The sequence below is a fragment of the Oryzias latipes genome, chromosome 21 (genome assembly GCF_053564925.1).
Source record: "Oryzias latipes strain Hd-rR chromosome 21, Olatipes_Hd-rR_3.1".
NCBI lineage: Eukaryota > Metazoa > Chordata > Actinopteri > Beloniformes > Adrianichthyidae > Oryzias > Oryzias latipes.
The window spans coordinates 3,546,929-3,566,212 of record NC_136257.1 but is presented as its reverse complement, the minus strand read 5'-3'; the positions used below and the strand labels follow the sequence as shown (position 1 = coordinate 3,566,212).

General features: G+C 41.1%; 2 protein-coding genes across 6 annotated transcripts in view; both read right to left on the bottom strand.

The window, feature by feature from the left end:
- Positions 1–4,128, bottom strand: part of pla1a (phospholipase A1 member A) — a 37,631-nt gene extending 33,503 nt beyond the window's left edge. For 3 of the 5 annotated variants that reach the window (XR_013652528.1, XM_020713297.3, XM_020713299.3), the window contains exon 1: positions 3,740–3,969. Coding sequence is in view for 4 of the 5 variants with exons in the window: in XM_020713297.3 (XP_020568956.1) it covers positions 3,740–3,806 (67 nt within the window). In the remaining variant the exon portion in view is untranslated. Of the gene's footprint in view, positions 1–3,739 lie in introns of all 5 variants that reach the window. The other 2 variants (XM_011489209.4, XM_078939094.1) reach the window with 1 other exon arrangement.
- A 4,242-nt stretch (positions 4,129–8,370) lies between these two features.
- hsd3b1 (hydroxy-delta-5-steroid dehydrogenase, 3 beta- and steroid delta-isomerase 1) lies at positions 8,371–14,976 on the bottom strand. The gene is given in 3 exon segments (NM_001137565.1): positions 8,371–9,371; positions 13,603–13,767; positions 14,657–14,976. Coding segments are annotated over 3 exon segments (1,125 nt in total). The 5' UTR covers positions 14,808–14,976; the 3' UTR covers positions 8,371–8,562.
- Positions 14,977–19,284: the final 4,308 nt, after the last annotated feature.

The window sequence follows — 19,284 nt, the reverse complement described above, 5'->3', positions numbered from 1 at the left end:
CCCTGAATCGTTTTATACTTTAATTGTCAAACATTCCAGTATTCCATCAACTGCAACTGACAATTCATCAATTACTGTAAACTTAGCATTTTGTTTTTCACATACATTGCAACTCTTTTAAGGTCAGGTTACTCACTATTCTTATCTAAGTTGTGGTTGCAGGTGACAGAAAGTCTTGTTAGAAGCCATTGATTGCAAAGTTTGTCTTCTCGCCTTGTAAGACCAATATCTTCACTCAACTCTTGTTCAGACTGCAGTGGGTAAAAACTTCTCCAGATCCTCCAGGCTAAATAGAACAATAGTCACAATTCATAGGTTTGTTAAAATGATTCAATAAGTAAAGCGTGATTTGAATTTGCCTTTTTTTTTGTCCAGCTTTAATTCGTTTTCAACCACTACATTATTTTTCAGTTTTTTTTATTTGTATGAATTATTTAACCCTTGTGCTATCTTAGATGACCCCCCCCCCTTCCATTGAGGTGTTCTCCCTACCATGACAAAGGTGGATAAAGGTGGAAAGATTTCATGTAATCCATGGACACCAGTGAAGATCACAAATCATTGAAGAAAAAAGGTTCAGAGCACTGTCTAGTGGGTCTAGATGACCCAACTCCCAATGTCAAAGTGCCTAGGATAGAACAAGGGTTACATTCTTCTGGGAAGTTCTCTTTTTTGGGACTTTTCACATTTGGGCATTCACATAATAATTTGTTTCAATTTTACAATGAGATTGGATTATTTTAGATGGATTCAATGGTTAACTAGACTGGTAAGAGACAAGAGCTAACTTGCTTTCTCAGCAGGTTTGATTGGGTAAACTTGAGGGCTGAAGGGACGTTTATCCAGAATTACTTTTCTCCTGATGTTATGAGACAAAAGATCATTAAACATGCATACTCATGATAACCTTCATCTTTCAAATTGAAAGACTATTTGTCAAGTCAGTATGCTGCTGTTTTCAGGAAAACCAGCTGAATCTCATGCTGTGAAAGCCTTTAACCAACCCCTTCACACATCTGTGAACTGTCCTTGTTTTTCCTGATATTGTCCTTTACCAGAACTCCAGCCTCTTCTGAAACTCAAACCAGCTTCCAATCCTGAAAACTGACACCAAACAATGAGCCGTTTGTGTCGTCTGACCTGCTGTCAGGTGTCAAAGAGGATTTACTCAAAGAATATTCACACTCTTTGCCTCAGCTAACCAACAATTCTATCTTCTTTCATTGCAACCTTATTCTTAGGAACCAGAATCTGAGCAGGATACAGGCCTTTTCTCAACATGAAACACTTTTAATCATCTAGAAAATGTTTCCCTCTTATTCCGATTAATTATGCCAGATGACAATCTATTCTGAGCTCTGATTACAAATTCTTAATGTAACTTGCAAAATGTAAATACAAAATGTATGTTTTTCCTTTGAACAGTCACATTTGTTTTAGTTCTTCTCCTTGTTTTAGTGTAGGGAAAGGGAATGAAATCATTGAAATCATGAAATCATCATCTGCATCTTAAAGATCTGGGACCACACCGACTGTTCTAATGTCAGCCAGTTCTTACTTCATTTCACCCATTCTGCATCACCTGTTGGTATTTAAGCCTTGTTTATTCAAGCTGGATTTTTGTGTGTCATCAAATTTATGAGATCTACCTGTAACGGTTTCAGTCTCTTTGTGTTTGGTTCCTTGATTTCCTGTTTTATTTTATAGTATTTCCTGTTTTGTTGTTGTTTCGAGTTTTACCCTTCCCCATCAATCCTGAGTGTTTCCACCTGTGTCTTGTTGCTTTGTATGTATTTAAGTCTTGTCTTTCGCTTCCTCCTGTGCTTGCCCATATTGTGTTGTTCCCTGGTTTAGAGTTTAGTGTGTTTCTAGCCTCTAGCCTCTAGCCTCTAGCCTCTAGCCTCTAGCCTCTAGCCTCTAGCCTCTAGCCTCTAGCCTCTAGCCTCTAGCCTCTAGCCTCTAGCCTCTAGCCTCTAGCCTCTAGCCTCTAGCCTCTAGCCTCCAGCCTGCAGCCTCTAGCCTGCCGTATGCAGTGGTTTTGGTTTTGTGTCTTTAGTTATATTAAAGCCCTGGTTTCCCTGCAAATCTCCTGCCTCCTCATCCTCACTGCGCCTGGGTACTCTCCCTTCCATTCCGTAACACTACCAAATGCTTTTTCTCACTTAAACTTAGTTTATAAACCAGTAAACGGTTAATGGTGGAATGCAGTTCAAAGAGGTGGTGTCATTTACTGCGCCTTTTTAGTCGGTGCTTTGTTTAGTGCCTTTGTGGTTCATTGGGTTTCTAAAGGGGGTGGAGCATCAGATCACATGTCGACAACATGGTTTTTTTGTTTGTATCTCACTTTTTATTTTGCTGAACGATTTTCGTTTCACTGTTTTAAATGTATTCAGCCCTGTCTCACTAGTGTGTGTTTGCTTTCGCTGAATGTGTCAGCCTCCAAGAATGTAGTCCCGTGTACTGTAATAAAGAAAGTTTCAAGGTTTTTCACGATTTTCTTTTTCTCTCTTTTCTGTTGTGTATAATTCTACCAGCTACCACCAAGTTTCTGTTTTTCTCCGAATCGAACTTGAGCTTCTTTGGTTGTTTTCTAAGCAATTTAACTAGTTGTTTAAAAGCATTTTAACACCTATTTAAATTGTTTTCTTTAAAAAAAATATTCAATAATACTGCACCACAGAGATATGGACACTACCCAGCTCAGTTGGGATGTGGTCCCCGGCTCATGGTCTTGGGGATCCCTCTTCCTGCGAGGAGAGAAGGCCGTCCGACCCGGAAAGCCAGCACCCAAGGGCCCTGCCCCCCGTTGATCTGTTCAGAGGCCCCTCCTTCCTTGTGTAAGGTATGCGTTGTTTGTGTGTGTGCGTTGGAGTGTATATTGTTGAGGCTTAAGGGATGTATTTAATAAAGGGTGCAGTTCTAATTGGTGGATAGGGCACTGAGAAGACATCTTCTGATTGCTCACAGTGATGTCCAAGCACCCCCTCTACCAAGGGTAGAAAACCGATACAACTCCTGGGAAAGATTGGTTTCACCAACTTTTGAAAGAAGTTTACAATGACTGTCCGACCCAACCAGGAAACAGGGAACCCTTGCAAATGTTTTGAAATATTTTAGAAACGCCAATGGATGAAGCCACTTTGAGAAGCAAGGAAGAAGATTTTTAAATCCCGTTCCTACGATTCAACTTCAAGACAATATCACCTGGATGCATGATAGTATTTAAGGACAGTTTCCATGAATCCACTTGACTTGTTAACATTTGCTGCCCTCAGGATTTGACGTCATGAAGCCAAAGTGGTGCAGAGAACCATTGTTTACCCACTCAGCTTGAAATACCAGTTCAGCGTGTGGCTCCATGAAGAAGAGACACACTTTATGGCTCACCTAAAACTGGTGCTGGAGGCAGAAGGTAAGGAGTTTTAAAAAGAGGAACAGTTAATTGAAAAAGTATGTTAAACAAACACTTTTGAATGTTTCACTTGACTGAACAAAAGGGAGTCATAGTGTGTGACTTATCACAATCAAAAAGTGTGATATGACCAGCAAAAATCCTGCCAGATTTGCTCCAAAGTTGTCCCCTGAGGATCTTTGCAGTCATGGGGCAGCTAACACTCACTGGTCTGACTGGAGCTCAGTCCCGGATTGAATGTTTGATTGAGTCGCCACCAGACATTTGAACAAGTGCAGAAAAAACAAACTTTGGATTGGACACGTGTTTCATTAGCAGACCACTTACCCACCACCTGTGAAACTGTGTAGACCAACAGTACGGTGCAAAAGATGAATGTACGGTCCCAAGGCATTTCTGGAGAAGAAAGTGGAGAAAAAAGCAGCCAAGGAGGTTTAGCTGGTTCTTAACTGTTCTCAGCTGCTCTGTTTAGCCCCCAAGTAGGTGGATGGAGGAAATCCCAGCTCTGTGCAACTCCGAAGCACAACCTCAGCTTTGAAGAGAGAAACGATGTGAAGCAAGGCTGCACTGGTCCAAACCATTCCCAGAGTGTACCGAAATAAGGCTGAGAAGCCCCCTTTAAGCCTCACCCAATCCACAACAAACCTTTCCCTGTCTTTTCCCTTGTACTCATCACATTCAGAGATTCCCCCCCAGATGGGCTTTCACACCGAGCCAACAAGTGTTTGGATGTCTTTGCCTGGTGGTGAATCCATGACCTCATTCAGGCTGAATGGCTGTTTGTTGTTTAGTTGGACTCTGGCCTGGCTGCCCACTCTGTGTGTGTGTGTGTGTGTGTGTGTGTGTGCACATTTGTGTATGGTTTGTGTTTGTGCTTTAAAGGAGTAGAAGGTGACTGTTAAAAAGAAAATCAATGAAATAGGCTGACAAGTTGCTTTTTTTATCTAACCAGCATGCTAACATGTAAGCATTATAATTATTTTTGTGGTTTTTTTATATTCAATCCAAACTACCCCCCCCCCCCCCCCCCTCAGGTAAATCTGCAGGAATGTTCTGAACCTCATACCCCAGAGAAAGCCCCACAGCTTAAGTAATGCTGGGTAGAGCACACAGAGTAATCCTCCCAGCTGAGGTTTAGAGTATTTCTATCAGTGACTGGTTCTGTTGGATGAAGGTGGCTAGGAGAATACTTTTGCAGCTCTTGGTGGGAAAATCCGAAGAATTCTGTAGTTGCTCTCGAACACATTCACAGGAATATGTTGTGAGGAAGAGCAGTAATTTAAATTTGAGCAGCATTTTTTTATTCAATTCAATTTTATCTATATGGCACAATATTACAATAACAGTCGACTCGATGGGCTTCATAACGGTAATTGTATAGGAAACATACAATCATAAATATTTTATAGTGTCATACATTTCAATAGGTAAATTGTAAACTAAACCAGCTAAAGAGACTAAACTAACCCTCAGAGCCAGAGTTCAGGGTTAAAGTCAGGGCAGTTTAAACGGGCCTTCTGGAATAACCCCCTGGAGTGACTGAAAGAGAAAAAAATCAAAACATGACCAAAACCAAGAACACAACTGAAACCAAACTAAAGGCCAGAATCCTTACATTGTTTGCACGTTTAGAGGAAATGTGAGCTGTTTGGAAATGACGACCAATAAACCTACTCTTGGTTTAGCAAATGTTTACTTTGATGTTGTCCTTGTTTGACTCCCTACCATAGAGCTAACTTCACTCTCCTTCCATGTACTCTCACTTGACAACTGCTGTGACTGTTTCCCTGGATTTACGCTGGTCTGTCTGCAGTGCATCTCCTTTGCATTGGGTGGGGAGTCGACTCACAACCTTCAGTTAGTTTACATTGTCTCTGTTGTGTCTCCGGTCCGTTCCCCCTACCCACCACTGGCTCCCAGAGGAGTGGTTAGTCCTGACACCTCTGTGTTCAGTTGTTTGTCCCGCTTTCTCTGCTCATCCAGAACTTTGGTAGTCATAAATGATGCAGATGGACCAATTGAAATCAGCCTTAACTCTACAACTATTTAGAAAAAAATCTATTAAGGTACATTTGTAGTGTGTTATTGAAATGACAATGACTCTTAGGAATAGGAGTTTTTTTAATGAAAAAAATCATGAAATACGTACATATCTTACAAACACATGAATTAATTGAATAGTTTAGTGGAATTAATCCAAAAAACTAACAAGTGGATCAACATTTATAACCACTTTTGGGAAAGATTTAATATCGACAATCTAGCCCAGGGACAAAGGAAACATAGAAAAACCAATGAAAAACAAAATTTTTACAAATATAATACATTTTCTATCATTTAATTTTTCAAAGTTCCTCTTAGTATCAAGTTATATTGGCAAAAATCACAAATGTTTTTTTTTTGTTTTTCTGCAAGGTACACAGATTCTTCAATAATTGCAGAATCACCCACATTTGAACATTTTACAAAGACTTTATAGGAATCTACAGGGTCTTGACAATTTAGACTTGGAGGATTTGTAAAATATACATTTACATAAATTATTTTCAAATGACAAATCGTTCACACGCACTGCATTGTGGTCTATACTCACCAATCTAGAAAGCATCGATGCACACCACCGGTTTTAGGCAAAGACTTCTGGAAAATTTCCAGGGTACTTGATTTTGGAATTGTAGATGTGGACATTCAGACAAAACGCCCTAAGCAGGGCACTAAGTAATGAGGAGTGTGGTAATTTGGACACAGCAATTGTTTAGTCTCAATGATGCCTGAAAAGTAAAGACAACGCATGGCATGAAGATGGCAGAACTCCACCAGACCATAAGGGGTTGATGGAGTCTTCTTTTAACAACGACAAACTCTCTAATGCTACAGACAAAGCGGGCCCTTCACCTGTGTTCAAGAGTGAGCTATACGCAGGTTCTTGACTGTGCATTCAGCTCATGGTGTTCACACAGGGAAAACAGGGAGGGGCTTCTTCTTTTTCCTTTTACTTGTGTTTACCATCTGCCGTCTACAGTTGGAAGCAGTGACGTGCAGTCAGATGAGGCAAGTGAGGCTCGGTCTCACCTGTTATTGTGATAAAATAGAAACATGTACATTAAGAAAATATTATTGTCAGTTGAGTCGACAGGTTTTGCACATTTTCTAAGGTTAACATCGCTAAATTTGAGTGTTGCGCGATCACATAGGGAGTGGAAACTCCAGAGCTTCGTCGCACGTTTGACTGTATGGTCCAGTTTTACCAGACGTGCCGTCAGAGCGCTGCCGGTGACACGAGCCTTGCCAGCAGGGGGCAGACCTGAGCTGACAGCTGCTTTGTAGCTACACTGGTGGAGTAGAAACAGAACAGACTAAGGAAGTCTTTCTTCATTGACAGGAAGAGAATCATTACACTAAAGGAAAATAAGGAAGACTTTTCCAACAGATCATAGAGCTTTTTGTAGAGAAGGATCGGCGCATGGACCCAAAAAGTAAGGCCAAACATGGTTTTCAATTTTTTGTTTTTTAAAAATAACACGGGAGTAAGTGGAAAAAAATGTAAGTATTTGAAAACTACATTTTAGGCCTAACAGAATGATTTTTATGATCAGTTTCACCGAAAACATTTGATAACATTAAAGCTCCAGAACCTGAAGTTGGAAAAATACCAGAAGTAGTTACTGAGCATTTAAAATGAAATGTTTGCTGAACACATCTGTTCTTTAATTTGTTCTTTATTCTACTTTAATTTGTTTACAGTACATATAAATAATTTTATACACAAGAAGAGTGTTCTAAAAGAAATAATCTCCATAGGACAAATATCTTCTTGTGTGTACCTTCTATGCTGTTACCTGCTGTTGAATGAACGGTGAAATATTCAGTTCTTGCAATTGTAAATCCCACTCCAGAGGAGTCGGTGCCTCACCTGCCATCAACCTCACCGCACGTCACTGGTTGCAAGAGGCTTGTTGTGAAATATTGAAGCGGTGAAAGTCTTTCTCCAGGCTTTTTTTCTCTTTCACAGCTTTATTTCCATAAATGAAAAACTTGGTCATAGAATTCCCGCAGCAACCCACAATTATTCATTTCTCCTTCATGATCAATTTTCAAAAGTCTGGCAAGCCCATAAATACAAAAGGACGCCATCCATACATCAATGTAACTAATCACTGCCAAATCCAAGCCTCTGGTTGGTCAAGGATGGGCCAGATTTAACCTGCAATGCGTGTTCAATGGCCACTTGTTTTGCACAGAGAGCCCGAAAATGGTTGTAGAAACTAGCACCCTTGTGCTATCTTGTGGGGTCCAGGTGACCCCACAAGATAGCACAAGGGTTAAGGTTATGTGAAGGCCAGAGTTTTGAACACGGAAGCACAAAACGTGCGTTTACATAGACTATCCATTGGTGGTGGCCGCTTGAACACATGTTGCTGAGGGAGGTGTGAAGGTAGCGAAAAATATAAAGGTCAGAACAAACAAAGTCTAAACCAAAGCAAAACCTTTAACTGTTTCCTACAGCTATTTTATACAAAAAAGATAAAATAGAACATTTTCACAAAGACCGCAGCTGGAAGCAGAAATCTGGTTATGAGTCAGGCAGATCTTCAGGTTTTTAAGGTTTAGTCCACTTAACTACGATTAAGAGAACTCCAGGAATTTGTAATGGTAGTTGATGCTCAAGTCTTGGATTAGTTTTTTTTCCTTTTTGTTAAAAAAAAATAGTAATTTTTAGAAAAATAAGAAAAACCTGGTTTCAGGGATTATCCTGCCCTTCTGTAGGTAAGTGTGTTATCCTGCAGAGACCTGCTGTCCTGAACAGAACGAGGAAGCAGATCCAACGCTAAGCTGAGGATTCCTCTTTAGAATATTACATCTAAGGTTTTATCTCACATTTTTGAACTGTGAGGATCTTTTCTTTGTTCACATACTTAAATATAAGAATCAATAAACCAGACCAAAGTGACAAATAAAGTTTCCATACCTTTTATTAGCATTCAAAACAGTCCAAGTCAGTGTAATATGAACCCGCTCTATAGAGCTCTTTGAAAGCCGTCCCCATTGGGATCCCCAATCTGACATCAACTTACTAAAACCAGTTACGCATGGAGTCAAATCTACCGAATCGACAGGTTTCGTTGCTTCTTTTTGTCAGTGACTTGACCCTAATTGGACTGGAGAGTTTCTCTCTGTTGGGGCAACTGTGAGGCAAGCCAGTCGAGAGTGCGTCTGCGCGCCTCTTCCCAGCTGTATTTGGGGAAATAACCCAGATCCCTTTTGGCTTTCTGGTAGGAAAAGGTGAACGTCGTGTTCAGCAGCGTGAGGAGCTGCCGATTCATCGGCGGAACAATGCGTATGAACGGCCGCAGCAGCATGCACAGCGCCTCCAGAAAGAAGATGACTATGTAGAAGATGCGCAGAGGCATCTGGAGCTTGTCTTGGACGCTGAAGCCCAAAGGAGACATCATGCAATAGTTAAAGTCAGCATAGCTTAAATGGGGCGTGTCATCGGTGATGAAGTAAAACTTTCCTCCAACTGTGTCTCTTTTCTGGGGTTCTTTTAAGCTTCGCGCTGCCTGCAGGTGAGCAAAGGCCACGTTTCCCACATAGACGGGGTTGACCAGGGCCTCTCGTGCAGAAAGACGATTCAGGACGTTCCCCTTTCGAATCCCGTCAGTCATGTGACCAAGCAGGAAGCGACAGCCTTCTCCGAAGATGTACGCGGGCCTCAGGGAGCATGTGGCCAGTCGGCCTCCGTTTTGGAGCAGCTGACCGTTGGCCTGCAGGGTTCTGTCTTCGGCCTCCTTTTTGGTCTTGCTGTAGCTTAACGTGAGACGGCTGTCATAAACTGTGTCCTCAGTGCCGTTGACCATGGGGTCTCCTCTGGGGTTTGGTCCCACCACCTCAATAGTGCTGGTGTAAATGAAAGACATGACGTTCTCGTGGAGGCACGCCTCCAGAAGCAGCTGCGTTCCTGCAGAACAGGGACAGACAGAAGTTAGACCTTCAGGATCTTGTTTAACCCTGAAAACAAGACAACTATCACATGATAGGCTAAAAAGAGGCGTTGTTTGTTTGTCTGCTTTTAACATTTTAAATGAATAAGTCTATACCGTTTTTGGAGCATGCTTCATGTTTATCATTAACTTAGGAAAAAAAAGTGCATGCTCTGACCCTCTTCTTAAATTTTCCCAAACAATTCAAAGTTTTTATTAAAATTAATCTCAGCCAATTTACCAATAAGGGGACACGGAAGAGACGTTGAAAATTCCTCAAGAGTTTGCATCGTAAAAGAAGAAAGAAACAATATTCACGTAGTGTTTTTTAAACTAACTGAAGCAAAGGTCTGAGCATGAACTCGGTCAGTTGTAACTGCATAAATAATGAAATCCTTACTACAAGATACTGTTATTTTATTTGGGCTCGGTTAATAAATTACTCTGCACAAACCAACAACGGCTGATGGTGTCCAAATCCACGAGCACATGAACATTTAAGACACTCATAATAAAACACTTTTGTTACTTTTTCAACCCAATTCTCTGGTTATACATGTTGGGGTATATTAAGTTATATTTTGGAGCACCACTCACTTTTGGGTTACAGTGGTTTCAATTGAACTAAATGTATGTGTTTTTTTCCTGAGTTTTCTTTTTTTCTTTTCTTTTTTTCCAGAGTTAAATAACCTAGCATAACGTTGGTCCCTATATAAAAAAAAAAATCCCAATTGGGTTATTTTTAGTGTGCAGGTCACAGCATTTGTTTTTTTAAATTTACAATAAAAGCATGAGAAAAAGGATCAAACTGTGATTTTCCTCTTTTGGTGCTAGCGTTGAGTTCAGCCACAGATTCATGTCTCAGTCACAAAGCCTCATCTGGAAAACCTGCTGTTCATAAAAAAGAAAGTGAGAGTGCAGCCAATAAAAGAGGTGATCATCAGTGCTGCTTCTGCACACCAACCTAGATTAGGACATTATGTTTAATTCCCCACCATTGTCCCCGACTGTTGTTCACACTTCAGCTAAACCAAAGCAGAAGGCGAAAACGTTTCGGTGGACCAATTATCCCAACAAGATCTGCCGGTTCTGGTGCCAGGCCTGTCCAAACAATTGGGTTAAAACACAACAGCAGGGGGGGTTTCCAGAAAGCAGGTCATGCTAGCTCCCACGGTAAGTTTGAAGCTAAAGTAGTGTACAACTACCGCTTTCTGTTCCAGAAATGGAGGTATGTTTCAGGGTAGGTCAAGTTGCCATAGCAACTCATGCTCTGAACATAACCTGGTCTGGAGCAGGTTTAGTTGAAGGTTAGTTTGTTTTCAGAGAGGGGAAGCAGCATGGCATGTCCATTTGAAGATGATTTAGTGGATGAAAAAGCTCAGATAATACTTTTCTATATAATCAATTTTATATATTATAATAATAATTTTTCCACCATGATAAGACCACATATGGATGTTGGAAAAATAAACTTTTTACTTTGATCTAACTTAATTATTTCCTTAAGTTAAGATAAATCATTTTTTAGTTAAGTCAGCTTAAAAATGACACGTAGTTATCAGACAGTTATTTTACTTTCATTTAAATTAATTCAACTAAGTAGGTGTAACTTTGGTGCTGCTGTTTGATTGGCACCGCGAGGAATTGTGGGATATCATTCCCTTTGCCTGTCTGGACGGATTTGGGTTTAAGTGTGGGTTTTTGACCAAATGTGTTTAGTTGTTAAGCTGTTTTACTGTGTTATTTTTTATTGTGCTAGTTATTTGTCCTGTGATGTTTAATTCTTTCTGCACCATGAGTGAGAGGGAGGGAGATGATGTTGAGTTTATGTACCACCCCTACGGAGGAATATCATAGTGTCAAATAGAGGTAAGATTGGGCCTAAAAAAATCCAGCCTGTCCTGACACAGGCCCGCGGGCATTAAAGCTGAACACGGCCAGAACCCGACTAATTAACTTGATTTGCAGGCCTGAGCTGGAAGCAAACTTGAAATTTCAATTTATCCCATAGTAACATTTCTTAAGGTTAAAATAATCTACATATTTTAATGATCATGATAAATGCATTTGCACAACAAAATAACGCTGGAACACAGAATAAGAGGCCAGACAAAGAGAGTGAAAGAGAGATCTTGATGCACACTCGCTTCATTACGCGGAGAAATACTGCAGCTGTGGCGGTGCGTGTTTGCCTTTTCAGTTCCCCCGTCTTAAGTTTATCCTTGACTTCTTGCTGCTCCATATCAGGGATACCTAAACAAAATAGATGCGGGCTTGCGGAGGGAAGATGACATTCACCACACGTGCACAGCGCGTGCCCTGGCTCTGCGTCTGCGCTTGTTTAGTAGTAGTTCTACAGCAATGAATGAGCTTACAGCGCCTTCTCTGTTTTAGCCAAATTGTTTATTTATATCAAGTATTCCTTAGTTTAGTATCCACGCATCGTTTTAGACTACATTTTTATAAACATAGTGTAACGACCCAGAGTTTGGACAGAGCGGCGCCCCCCTCTTTCTGCCAGTTGCTGGACCGCAGTGTATGTCAATCAACGGTGGGCTGGTGACTGGTGGGAGGGGGCGGGGTCTACCTGTGTGTGTGTGTGTGTGTGTGTGTGTGTGCGTTCGGTGAACGTTCTCCCTCTGAGTAAGAAGCTGGCTGTGCCTTTCGGTTCGTGCGGTAACCGTTCTGACATACAGGATTAATAAAGAGCTGTTTGACAACCGCCCGCCTAAGGAACTTCTTTGCAGCCATTACAATATATTTATTAAAAAAGTCAGCGAGAGAGAAGCCCGGCCCGACCCGACCCGGACGTAATGATTGTCATTTAGTGATCTTAAGCCCGAGTCAGAATCCGACCCGAATTTAGGGTCGGATTCTGACTCGGGCTCGGGCTTAAGATCCTACCTCTAGTGTCAAATTCAGAGAAATGGTATGTTATCATTTTTCATGCCATATTCTTTCATTCATTTTATTGTTTTAAAAATTAGAATATCTACAGGCTCAAACTTAGACAAATGAAAGTTCAAGAAGTACAATAAATAAAGATGGAAAAACATTTAATTGAATTGGAGTAATATTACATTTAGTTAGATAAATAGGTACATTTGAGTTGTAAAAAAATATTGAGTTGGATAGACGTAAGAAAATAGGTTGAATAAATTTAACCCAATTACTTGTTACCAATGGAAGTAATTCATTTAAGTTGGATAATTTATATATATATATGCGTCAAAATGAAAATAGAATAGAAAAATAGAAATTCGTGCGTTTACTTTGTCCGTTTTTTTTCTTCAAGCAGAAACTTTTTTTTGTCTGATGATGCAGCCGTGTTACTTTTTTGATGGACGTATAATCTTCATACGCCGTCATTAAAACCTCAGACTCCGTCTCACTGAAGTATAGCGCTCTCTTTTTTTCTCCACGCGTTTCCATGGTGACTCCGGAAATCGGCGATCCATTGAGAATGTCTTTATGTACCTGCCGTGCACGTGCATTAACCCAGGGTTACCAAGTGGAGCGTAATTACGCCAACTCATATCCGGTCTTTTGGAACCGACATACCCAGAGTAAGCAAGTTCAGGCGGATTTCAGCCAGAGTTCAGGCTTAAAGTCAGGGTAGTTTCAACATGCTACTCCTAACTTTGGGAGTGGGGTCATCTGGACCCCACAAGATAGCACAAGGGCGAAGTAGTCTGATACTCTTCACTCTGGAACAGCAGCTTGCTTCAGGATTTCTTGAGTAACTAACATAAACGAAAACTCTTTTGAATCTTTTAAAATTATTTTTTATACATATTGTTTTTTGTCATAATATTGGTATATTATTATTATTACTAGGGCTTCAGGATATGAAGAAAACTCGCGATATTATATGTTATATATTCAATATGTTCTATTAAAGGAAGCGAAAATCTTACATAAAAGGGCTCCATCCGATTGGTCAAATGCATAAATGGATTTATTTTATTCTTTAAATACTTCAAGCTGCCATAAGATTGTTTTAGCACATTTAAAGTAACCATTTATTGCTAGTTTTTGCAGTCTTTTGCGATATGCGTATTACACAGCTTGATTTCGCGATAACGATAAATTGGCGATATGTTGTGGGGCCTAATTATTACTATAACACTGTTTAGATATATGTGTCTTTACTTTATGTTTGTGTGAAGCGGCGTGCTGTGAAGACAGGAAGTGGCCTCGCAGCTGCACCTTTCACGTTGACTCCGTAGATCTCGCTGTACTCCACCGACTCCAGCACATCAATCATGGAGGCGGTGTGGAAGACGTTTGTTGCACCTCGACAGGCTTTCCTCACAAAGTCCGAGTCTCTGATGTCTCCTTCAAAGGCGCTGAGTTTCGTCCCGCCCCTGCAGTCTGACACAGGGAATCATGGGAAAAGTTCACAATTTGATCACAAACGAGGAAGCAGATGTGCCGCTGTGGCGTTGGCAAAAGTGTTTTTCCTCATTTCAATCATTTATGGGGATTATGTCATATTAAGAAACAGTTAATGTGCCACAAGAACAGGTCAAAATCCTGGACGTATATACGTGAAATGGATCACATTCCTTTGTAATTAAAGATGTCAGCTGGCTCGTGCACGGCTCTTCTTCATGTGAGTCTTCCTCAAATCAAAACATTTCTGGCAACGATGAGAAAAGTCCTTTCATGCAAAAGTTGGAAGCGCAGCGTTTTGTTGCTCCTAATCTGAACCCGTTGAGGATTAACGATGTGTTCAGGAGACGGCATGCTGCCTTCAGGGTGAGTGCGCTTTCATCGTGCATGCTGGCCGTGCCGATAACCCAGACGCTCTCATGCCTCTTTAGCCAGGAAATTTGCCATCCAGGAATTCCAAGCTGAGAGTTCAGACTGAGAGCTGTGGATCCATAACTCATCCTCAGAAGGCTGGTTGTCTTTCCGGTGAATTTCTAAAGCAGTCGTTGATCATCTGAAGATGATTCAAAGCTGCTTTTGTTTGCTCTGCCTTTATTTTGCTACCAGAAGAGGATTTTTATGGCAGTTTGTGTGATATTTCCCCTATTGTTTGTTCTGTAACAAACTGCTATTTTTAGTCACATTTTATAGATAATTCAGACTTATTTTGTTTGTTAATTCCCTGTCAAAACAATAGAGAACTCTCTATGAAAAAAGAATTGGAGCCACAAAAAACCTGCAAACTGTGACTAAAGCTGTTTGCGGCTTGTTGACTTTGTGATGCAGCAGGTTGAATGAGTGAGTGTTGGTGTGAATGAATGAAAGTTACCCTCCAGACTCTGCAGAACTTGCTGTGGGACGTGTTTGTCCAGCAGTCGGATCTCGGCCGTCTCCTCTTCCTCCAGCAGCAGCCTCACCAGCCTCTTTCCCAGGAATCCACAGGCGCCCGTCACCACGCACACATCACCTCTCAGAGACATCGCTCGCACTTTCGATCAAAGCAAAGCAAGGAAGACTTTCTTTTTTGCCTTGGAAGGAACGGAGACAGGAGGAGTGAAATGAGGTCTTGTTATCTGTCGGTGGGAGAGCAGCAGCACCTTCTGGCCTCTCAGCCTCAGCTGCTCTGCTTTTTGTAAGCTCCAGAAAAGTAACTAGAAAAAACAAAAACGTATTATTTGCTCCAAGGCGGTGTGGGAAAAAAGGGGATGGGCTCTGCTACTTCAGGATGGAATGCGATGCTTTCTGCTTAAAAAAACAAAAAAAACAAAAACGCTGGCACTGGAGAGACTTATTAAAAGTACTCCCTATCAAGAGCAGAGGAGTTGTATAAATGCTCTGTGCAGAAGATGAGATTAAATACTCCAACTTTGTACCAATGTAGCATGAAGCCTTACTCAACAAGCATGGCTGTGGAAAGTTTTTCTCTACATTTTTAGAGCATTTTGACATGGTTTTATGGTTGTCAATTCATCGTTCCAATTTCCATTTTTTTGTGAAACCTCCGAGGACGGAGCGGTCCTAAAGCGCTTTTCCCTCTGTCACCTTTTCCTCTCAGCAATATTTAACCTCGAAGGCCTCCGCTGTTCCGAATCTCTCCTGCGGAAAAGGTCAGCTGGATTGGCTCGGGCTGACGCTCGGCCTCGCAGCAGGAGGATTCCTGCAGCACAAAGCTGCTGAAACTCACACGGACGCCTCCGAAAGCGGTTTCCTTCTTTAGGAGGATGTTTCGGAGAAAAGCGCTGCCTCCTTTCCACCCTCCCAATTTTTATGGCTTTGTTTGGAACATCAGAGCAGAATAATTTAGAGATCCTTGAAGAGGAAACCTGAGCGGATTAAAGGCGGGCTCCTCTGCAGGCCTTGTTCCTCCGACTGCTGTGAGGGGGAACAAGGCCACACAAGCCAAACCAAATAAAAGTCCACTTCTCAAGGTAACATCTGTCAGAAAGATGGTCAGCTGTGTTTGCTCTCGTGTGGAGACTGATGAGTCACTTTTCTCAGAACGTTTGACTTTTTATGAACCTGATTTAGAATTTTTCTGTTTGAAAATAAACTGAAGCAATGAGCCTTTTCTTCTTTCTTTCATCAGAAATGGACATTCCGCCTTTGGGACGTCCATTAAACTGGATTGAACAGATAAAGTTAGTCAAACGTCTGTTCTAAGCCTCCGACACAAGGATCCTGACTACCAGCACGGCTCTGGTCTCCGCCTGTAGTGCTGCGTGTATCAGGACCATCTGCAGTTGAAGGACGCAGTTTCAAGGCTGCTTTAGCACTAAGAGTCAAAGATAAAAACAAACCTTTCCAGACCTGTGGTTGTAGGGACCATCAAACGTTACAAGTCACATACGAGGAAACAACACACAAAATAATAATAAACCACCCAGGTCACTTTCTGTTCCCTGAATTTGAGTTTTCACCTTCAGTCAAACACAAAACTAACCGTTTCAGATTTTCATTGATCCCAGCTGTGGTCACCCTGCTGAACAAGAACTGGTTAGTTCTTTTTGCAGAAGAAAATCTTTGTGGAGCAGTTGTCCTTCAGATAGAAATGACCAAATCGGCGTTCTTCTTACTTGTTTTAAGGAACACAATTCTATTTAATGTAATTTTATTTGTATGGGGCATCTAAAAAATTTACAACTTGCCCAAAATCGAGCTGCCAGGGTGGCTCTTGGTTGCTCTCCATGTGAATGAGATGCACACCACTTTGGGTTGGTTGAGGGTAAAAGACAAAGTACAACTCAGTCTTCTATGCTCAATGCAGAACGCCATTTTAAAAATATTTAGTAAATAAAGTCATACACAGTGGGTACTGTCATCAACATCAATCTCGTAGGGTCAGCTCAGGTAATGCAGGAAAACAGCTGAACTTTAGGAGATCATAAATAAACAATCCATCATTTAGAAAAAAATCAGCACAATGTTTTTTACCTATTTCTTCAGACTAAAAGCGTTAAATATATTGATGCTTTACATTTAATATTATTTATTGTTTGAATTATTTCTTTCAGCATGAAATGGTTCAGTTGGTCGAAATGTTTCTAGTTTAAATAGGGACTGACAGATTTTTTTTTATTTCAGGCACTTTAGGCTTCTTTTCTGTTTTAGACTCTAACAGGGTTTCTGTGGCTAAATAAAGGTAATATTTGTTGAAAGTGGATTTATATTGATTTTGTGAATGTTAGAAGATACAATTTCAGGTATACTTATAGATACTAACCTAATATATTGTCACGGCGCGGGTGTGTGTGTGTGTGTGTTGGGGGGGGGGGGGGGGCATCCTCCCCTGGACCGTCTCCAGATGTGTGGGGCAGGGCTGTGAGGTTGATGTTTTTTTAAAAATATGGCGTGTTTTTAATACCCTTTTACTCCAGCAGAGGCTCCTCCCACTGGCAGTGAACCCCCTCCTGATAACCTGAATAACTAATTTAAGAGGAGGGGGGACACTGACATGTCCGTGAGCAAAGAGCCTTCAGGGCCAAACGAGAGGATCAGATTCATTTATTTCTGTGGTTTGAACTTCTGAATAACATTAACTATTTTCTGTGTTCACATGATGATTTACATTTAGAGGTTTACAGTGAGCCTCCAATCATCTGTAACATTTCATATGAAGCCACATTTATTGTTGACAAAAGTTTTTTTCTTTGTTTTCCAGACAGACTTTTTCTTTATGTTATTTCAAATCAGATATTCAGAGTAAATTTGGTAAAAGTGTATTTAGACATATTTCCATTCTGTGTCAAGAAACAAAAAATCATCCCATTGCAATAGAGTTTTTATTTTATTTTCGTTATTTTTAAATGGTTCATTTGCATTCAATGTTATTTCAAAGAATGTCAGGCTGACTGGTTGGTCCTGGTGTTTTACAGAAAGTTTGCCCCCCCCCCCCGTGTTATGATGTAAAAGCAGCCGCTGCAGGAACAACACTCCAGCTGTTCAGAGGACGTTCTTTGAGGGGAACTAAACACTCAATCAACCTTTTGGGCTGTTCACCTGTATAAATGGGGCTTTAAAAGTGCTGACTGTTGGTCCTTGCCAAATGTTTGACAATTTAATCTAAATTTATCTAATTCCTGAAATTACAGTCTAAAAGTGAGAATTGTGTTTTTTTTCTCCACATTCAATACTCTTTATCAATAGAGTTTAAGGTGAACATTTTAGCTTAATATGTTAGCTTGTATTAGATATGATACTAGCGTCATTCTACATTCAGACACTGGTCCCCTTTGGTCCTCCCCTGGCCCCGCCCCCGTTTTTGTTGTTGTTGCATTTTTCAGATCTGGGCTGAGAGTGGAGTCAGCCTCCAACTGTTCTGTTGTGTTACCATAAAAGAGCATGTGAGGTCACTTGAAAATCTCCAATGGCTCCTTTTCTTGTTTCATAAATAATAAGAAACTAAGACTAAATGACACCTTTTTTGTTTTTCTTCTTGCTGCAGCTGTTCTGCAGTAGCCAGAGGATTCTTGACCACCTGACTAGGCAGGGATGTGACAGCAGACTGTTTCCTGTTTTTGCTGTAAGAGTTGCCCTTCCTCTTTCAACTTTTGAATGTGTTTCAGACTGAAACTGCAGGAAAACGTAACTACGGTTCTGTGAATCCTGGATGAAGTTCCCGGCCCGTGGGGTTCCTAATGTTCCCGCTATAAGACTTTTGGACCGCGCTCCCGGTACCATGTGACTTAATAGCCTGTCATGGGTCACCGGGAGGTCACAGGTGACGTTGTCACTAAATTCTCGATCTACACGTGCAAAAGAGAGATCCTTCAATGCTTGACGCACCGCCTCTGGCGGTCAGGAGGGAGGAAATAGAACAAATGAGTTCTTCAGGTTTCAGGAATCACTTTAAGACCTGCTTGAGTTTCTTTTCATAATCACAGCCAGATACTCCAAGGCAGGAATTTGTGTTGATTTGTGTTTAATTCCTGGTGGTTTTGTTGAATCCTGTTGTAGTTTGTGGCAAACATCTGACAACAGAGAGTCAGGATTTTCTCACCCTCAGGGTTCTGATTCTGCGCTGCAAGCCGTGATTTAGGGCTCTGGTTCTGCTGCACTCCATCGCAGATGAGTCAACATGCGAGGGGCTTTGTGAGCTGGAGCTTGAAGGCCTTATTAACAAAAGCACAGGAAGTTCCAGTTTACGCTGTGAAAAGAAATGTTGCCTTTGTTGCTGCACAGCGGAGTAAATCTCGTGACTCGGCGCCATAAAAGCTTCACTCTCAGAGGCACAACCAGCCGGCGTTTAGCTGCTTCACACGTTCAGCCGTCACGACCAGCCTGGAAATGCTCTTTATTTCACTTAGAAGCACAAACTGCATAGATGGCAGATTTTACAAAGGTGCACAGCAAAATCAGCCACCTCCATTTAACTCCCAAAGTGTCAATTTTAACACTTTTTTTCATGATTCTCACCAGCCCAGATTTAAAACTACACTTAAAAGTGTTACTATTTTAATT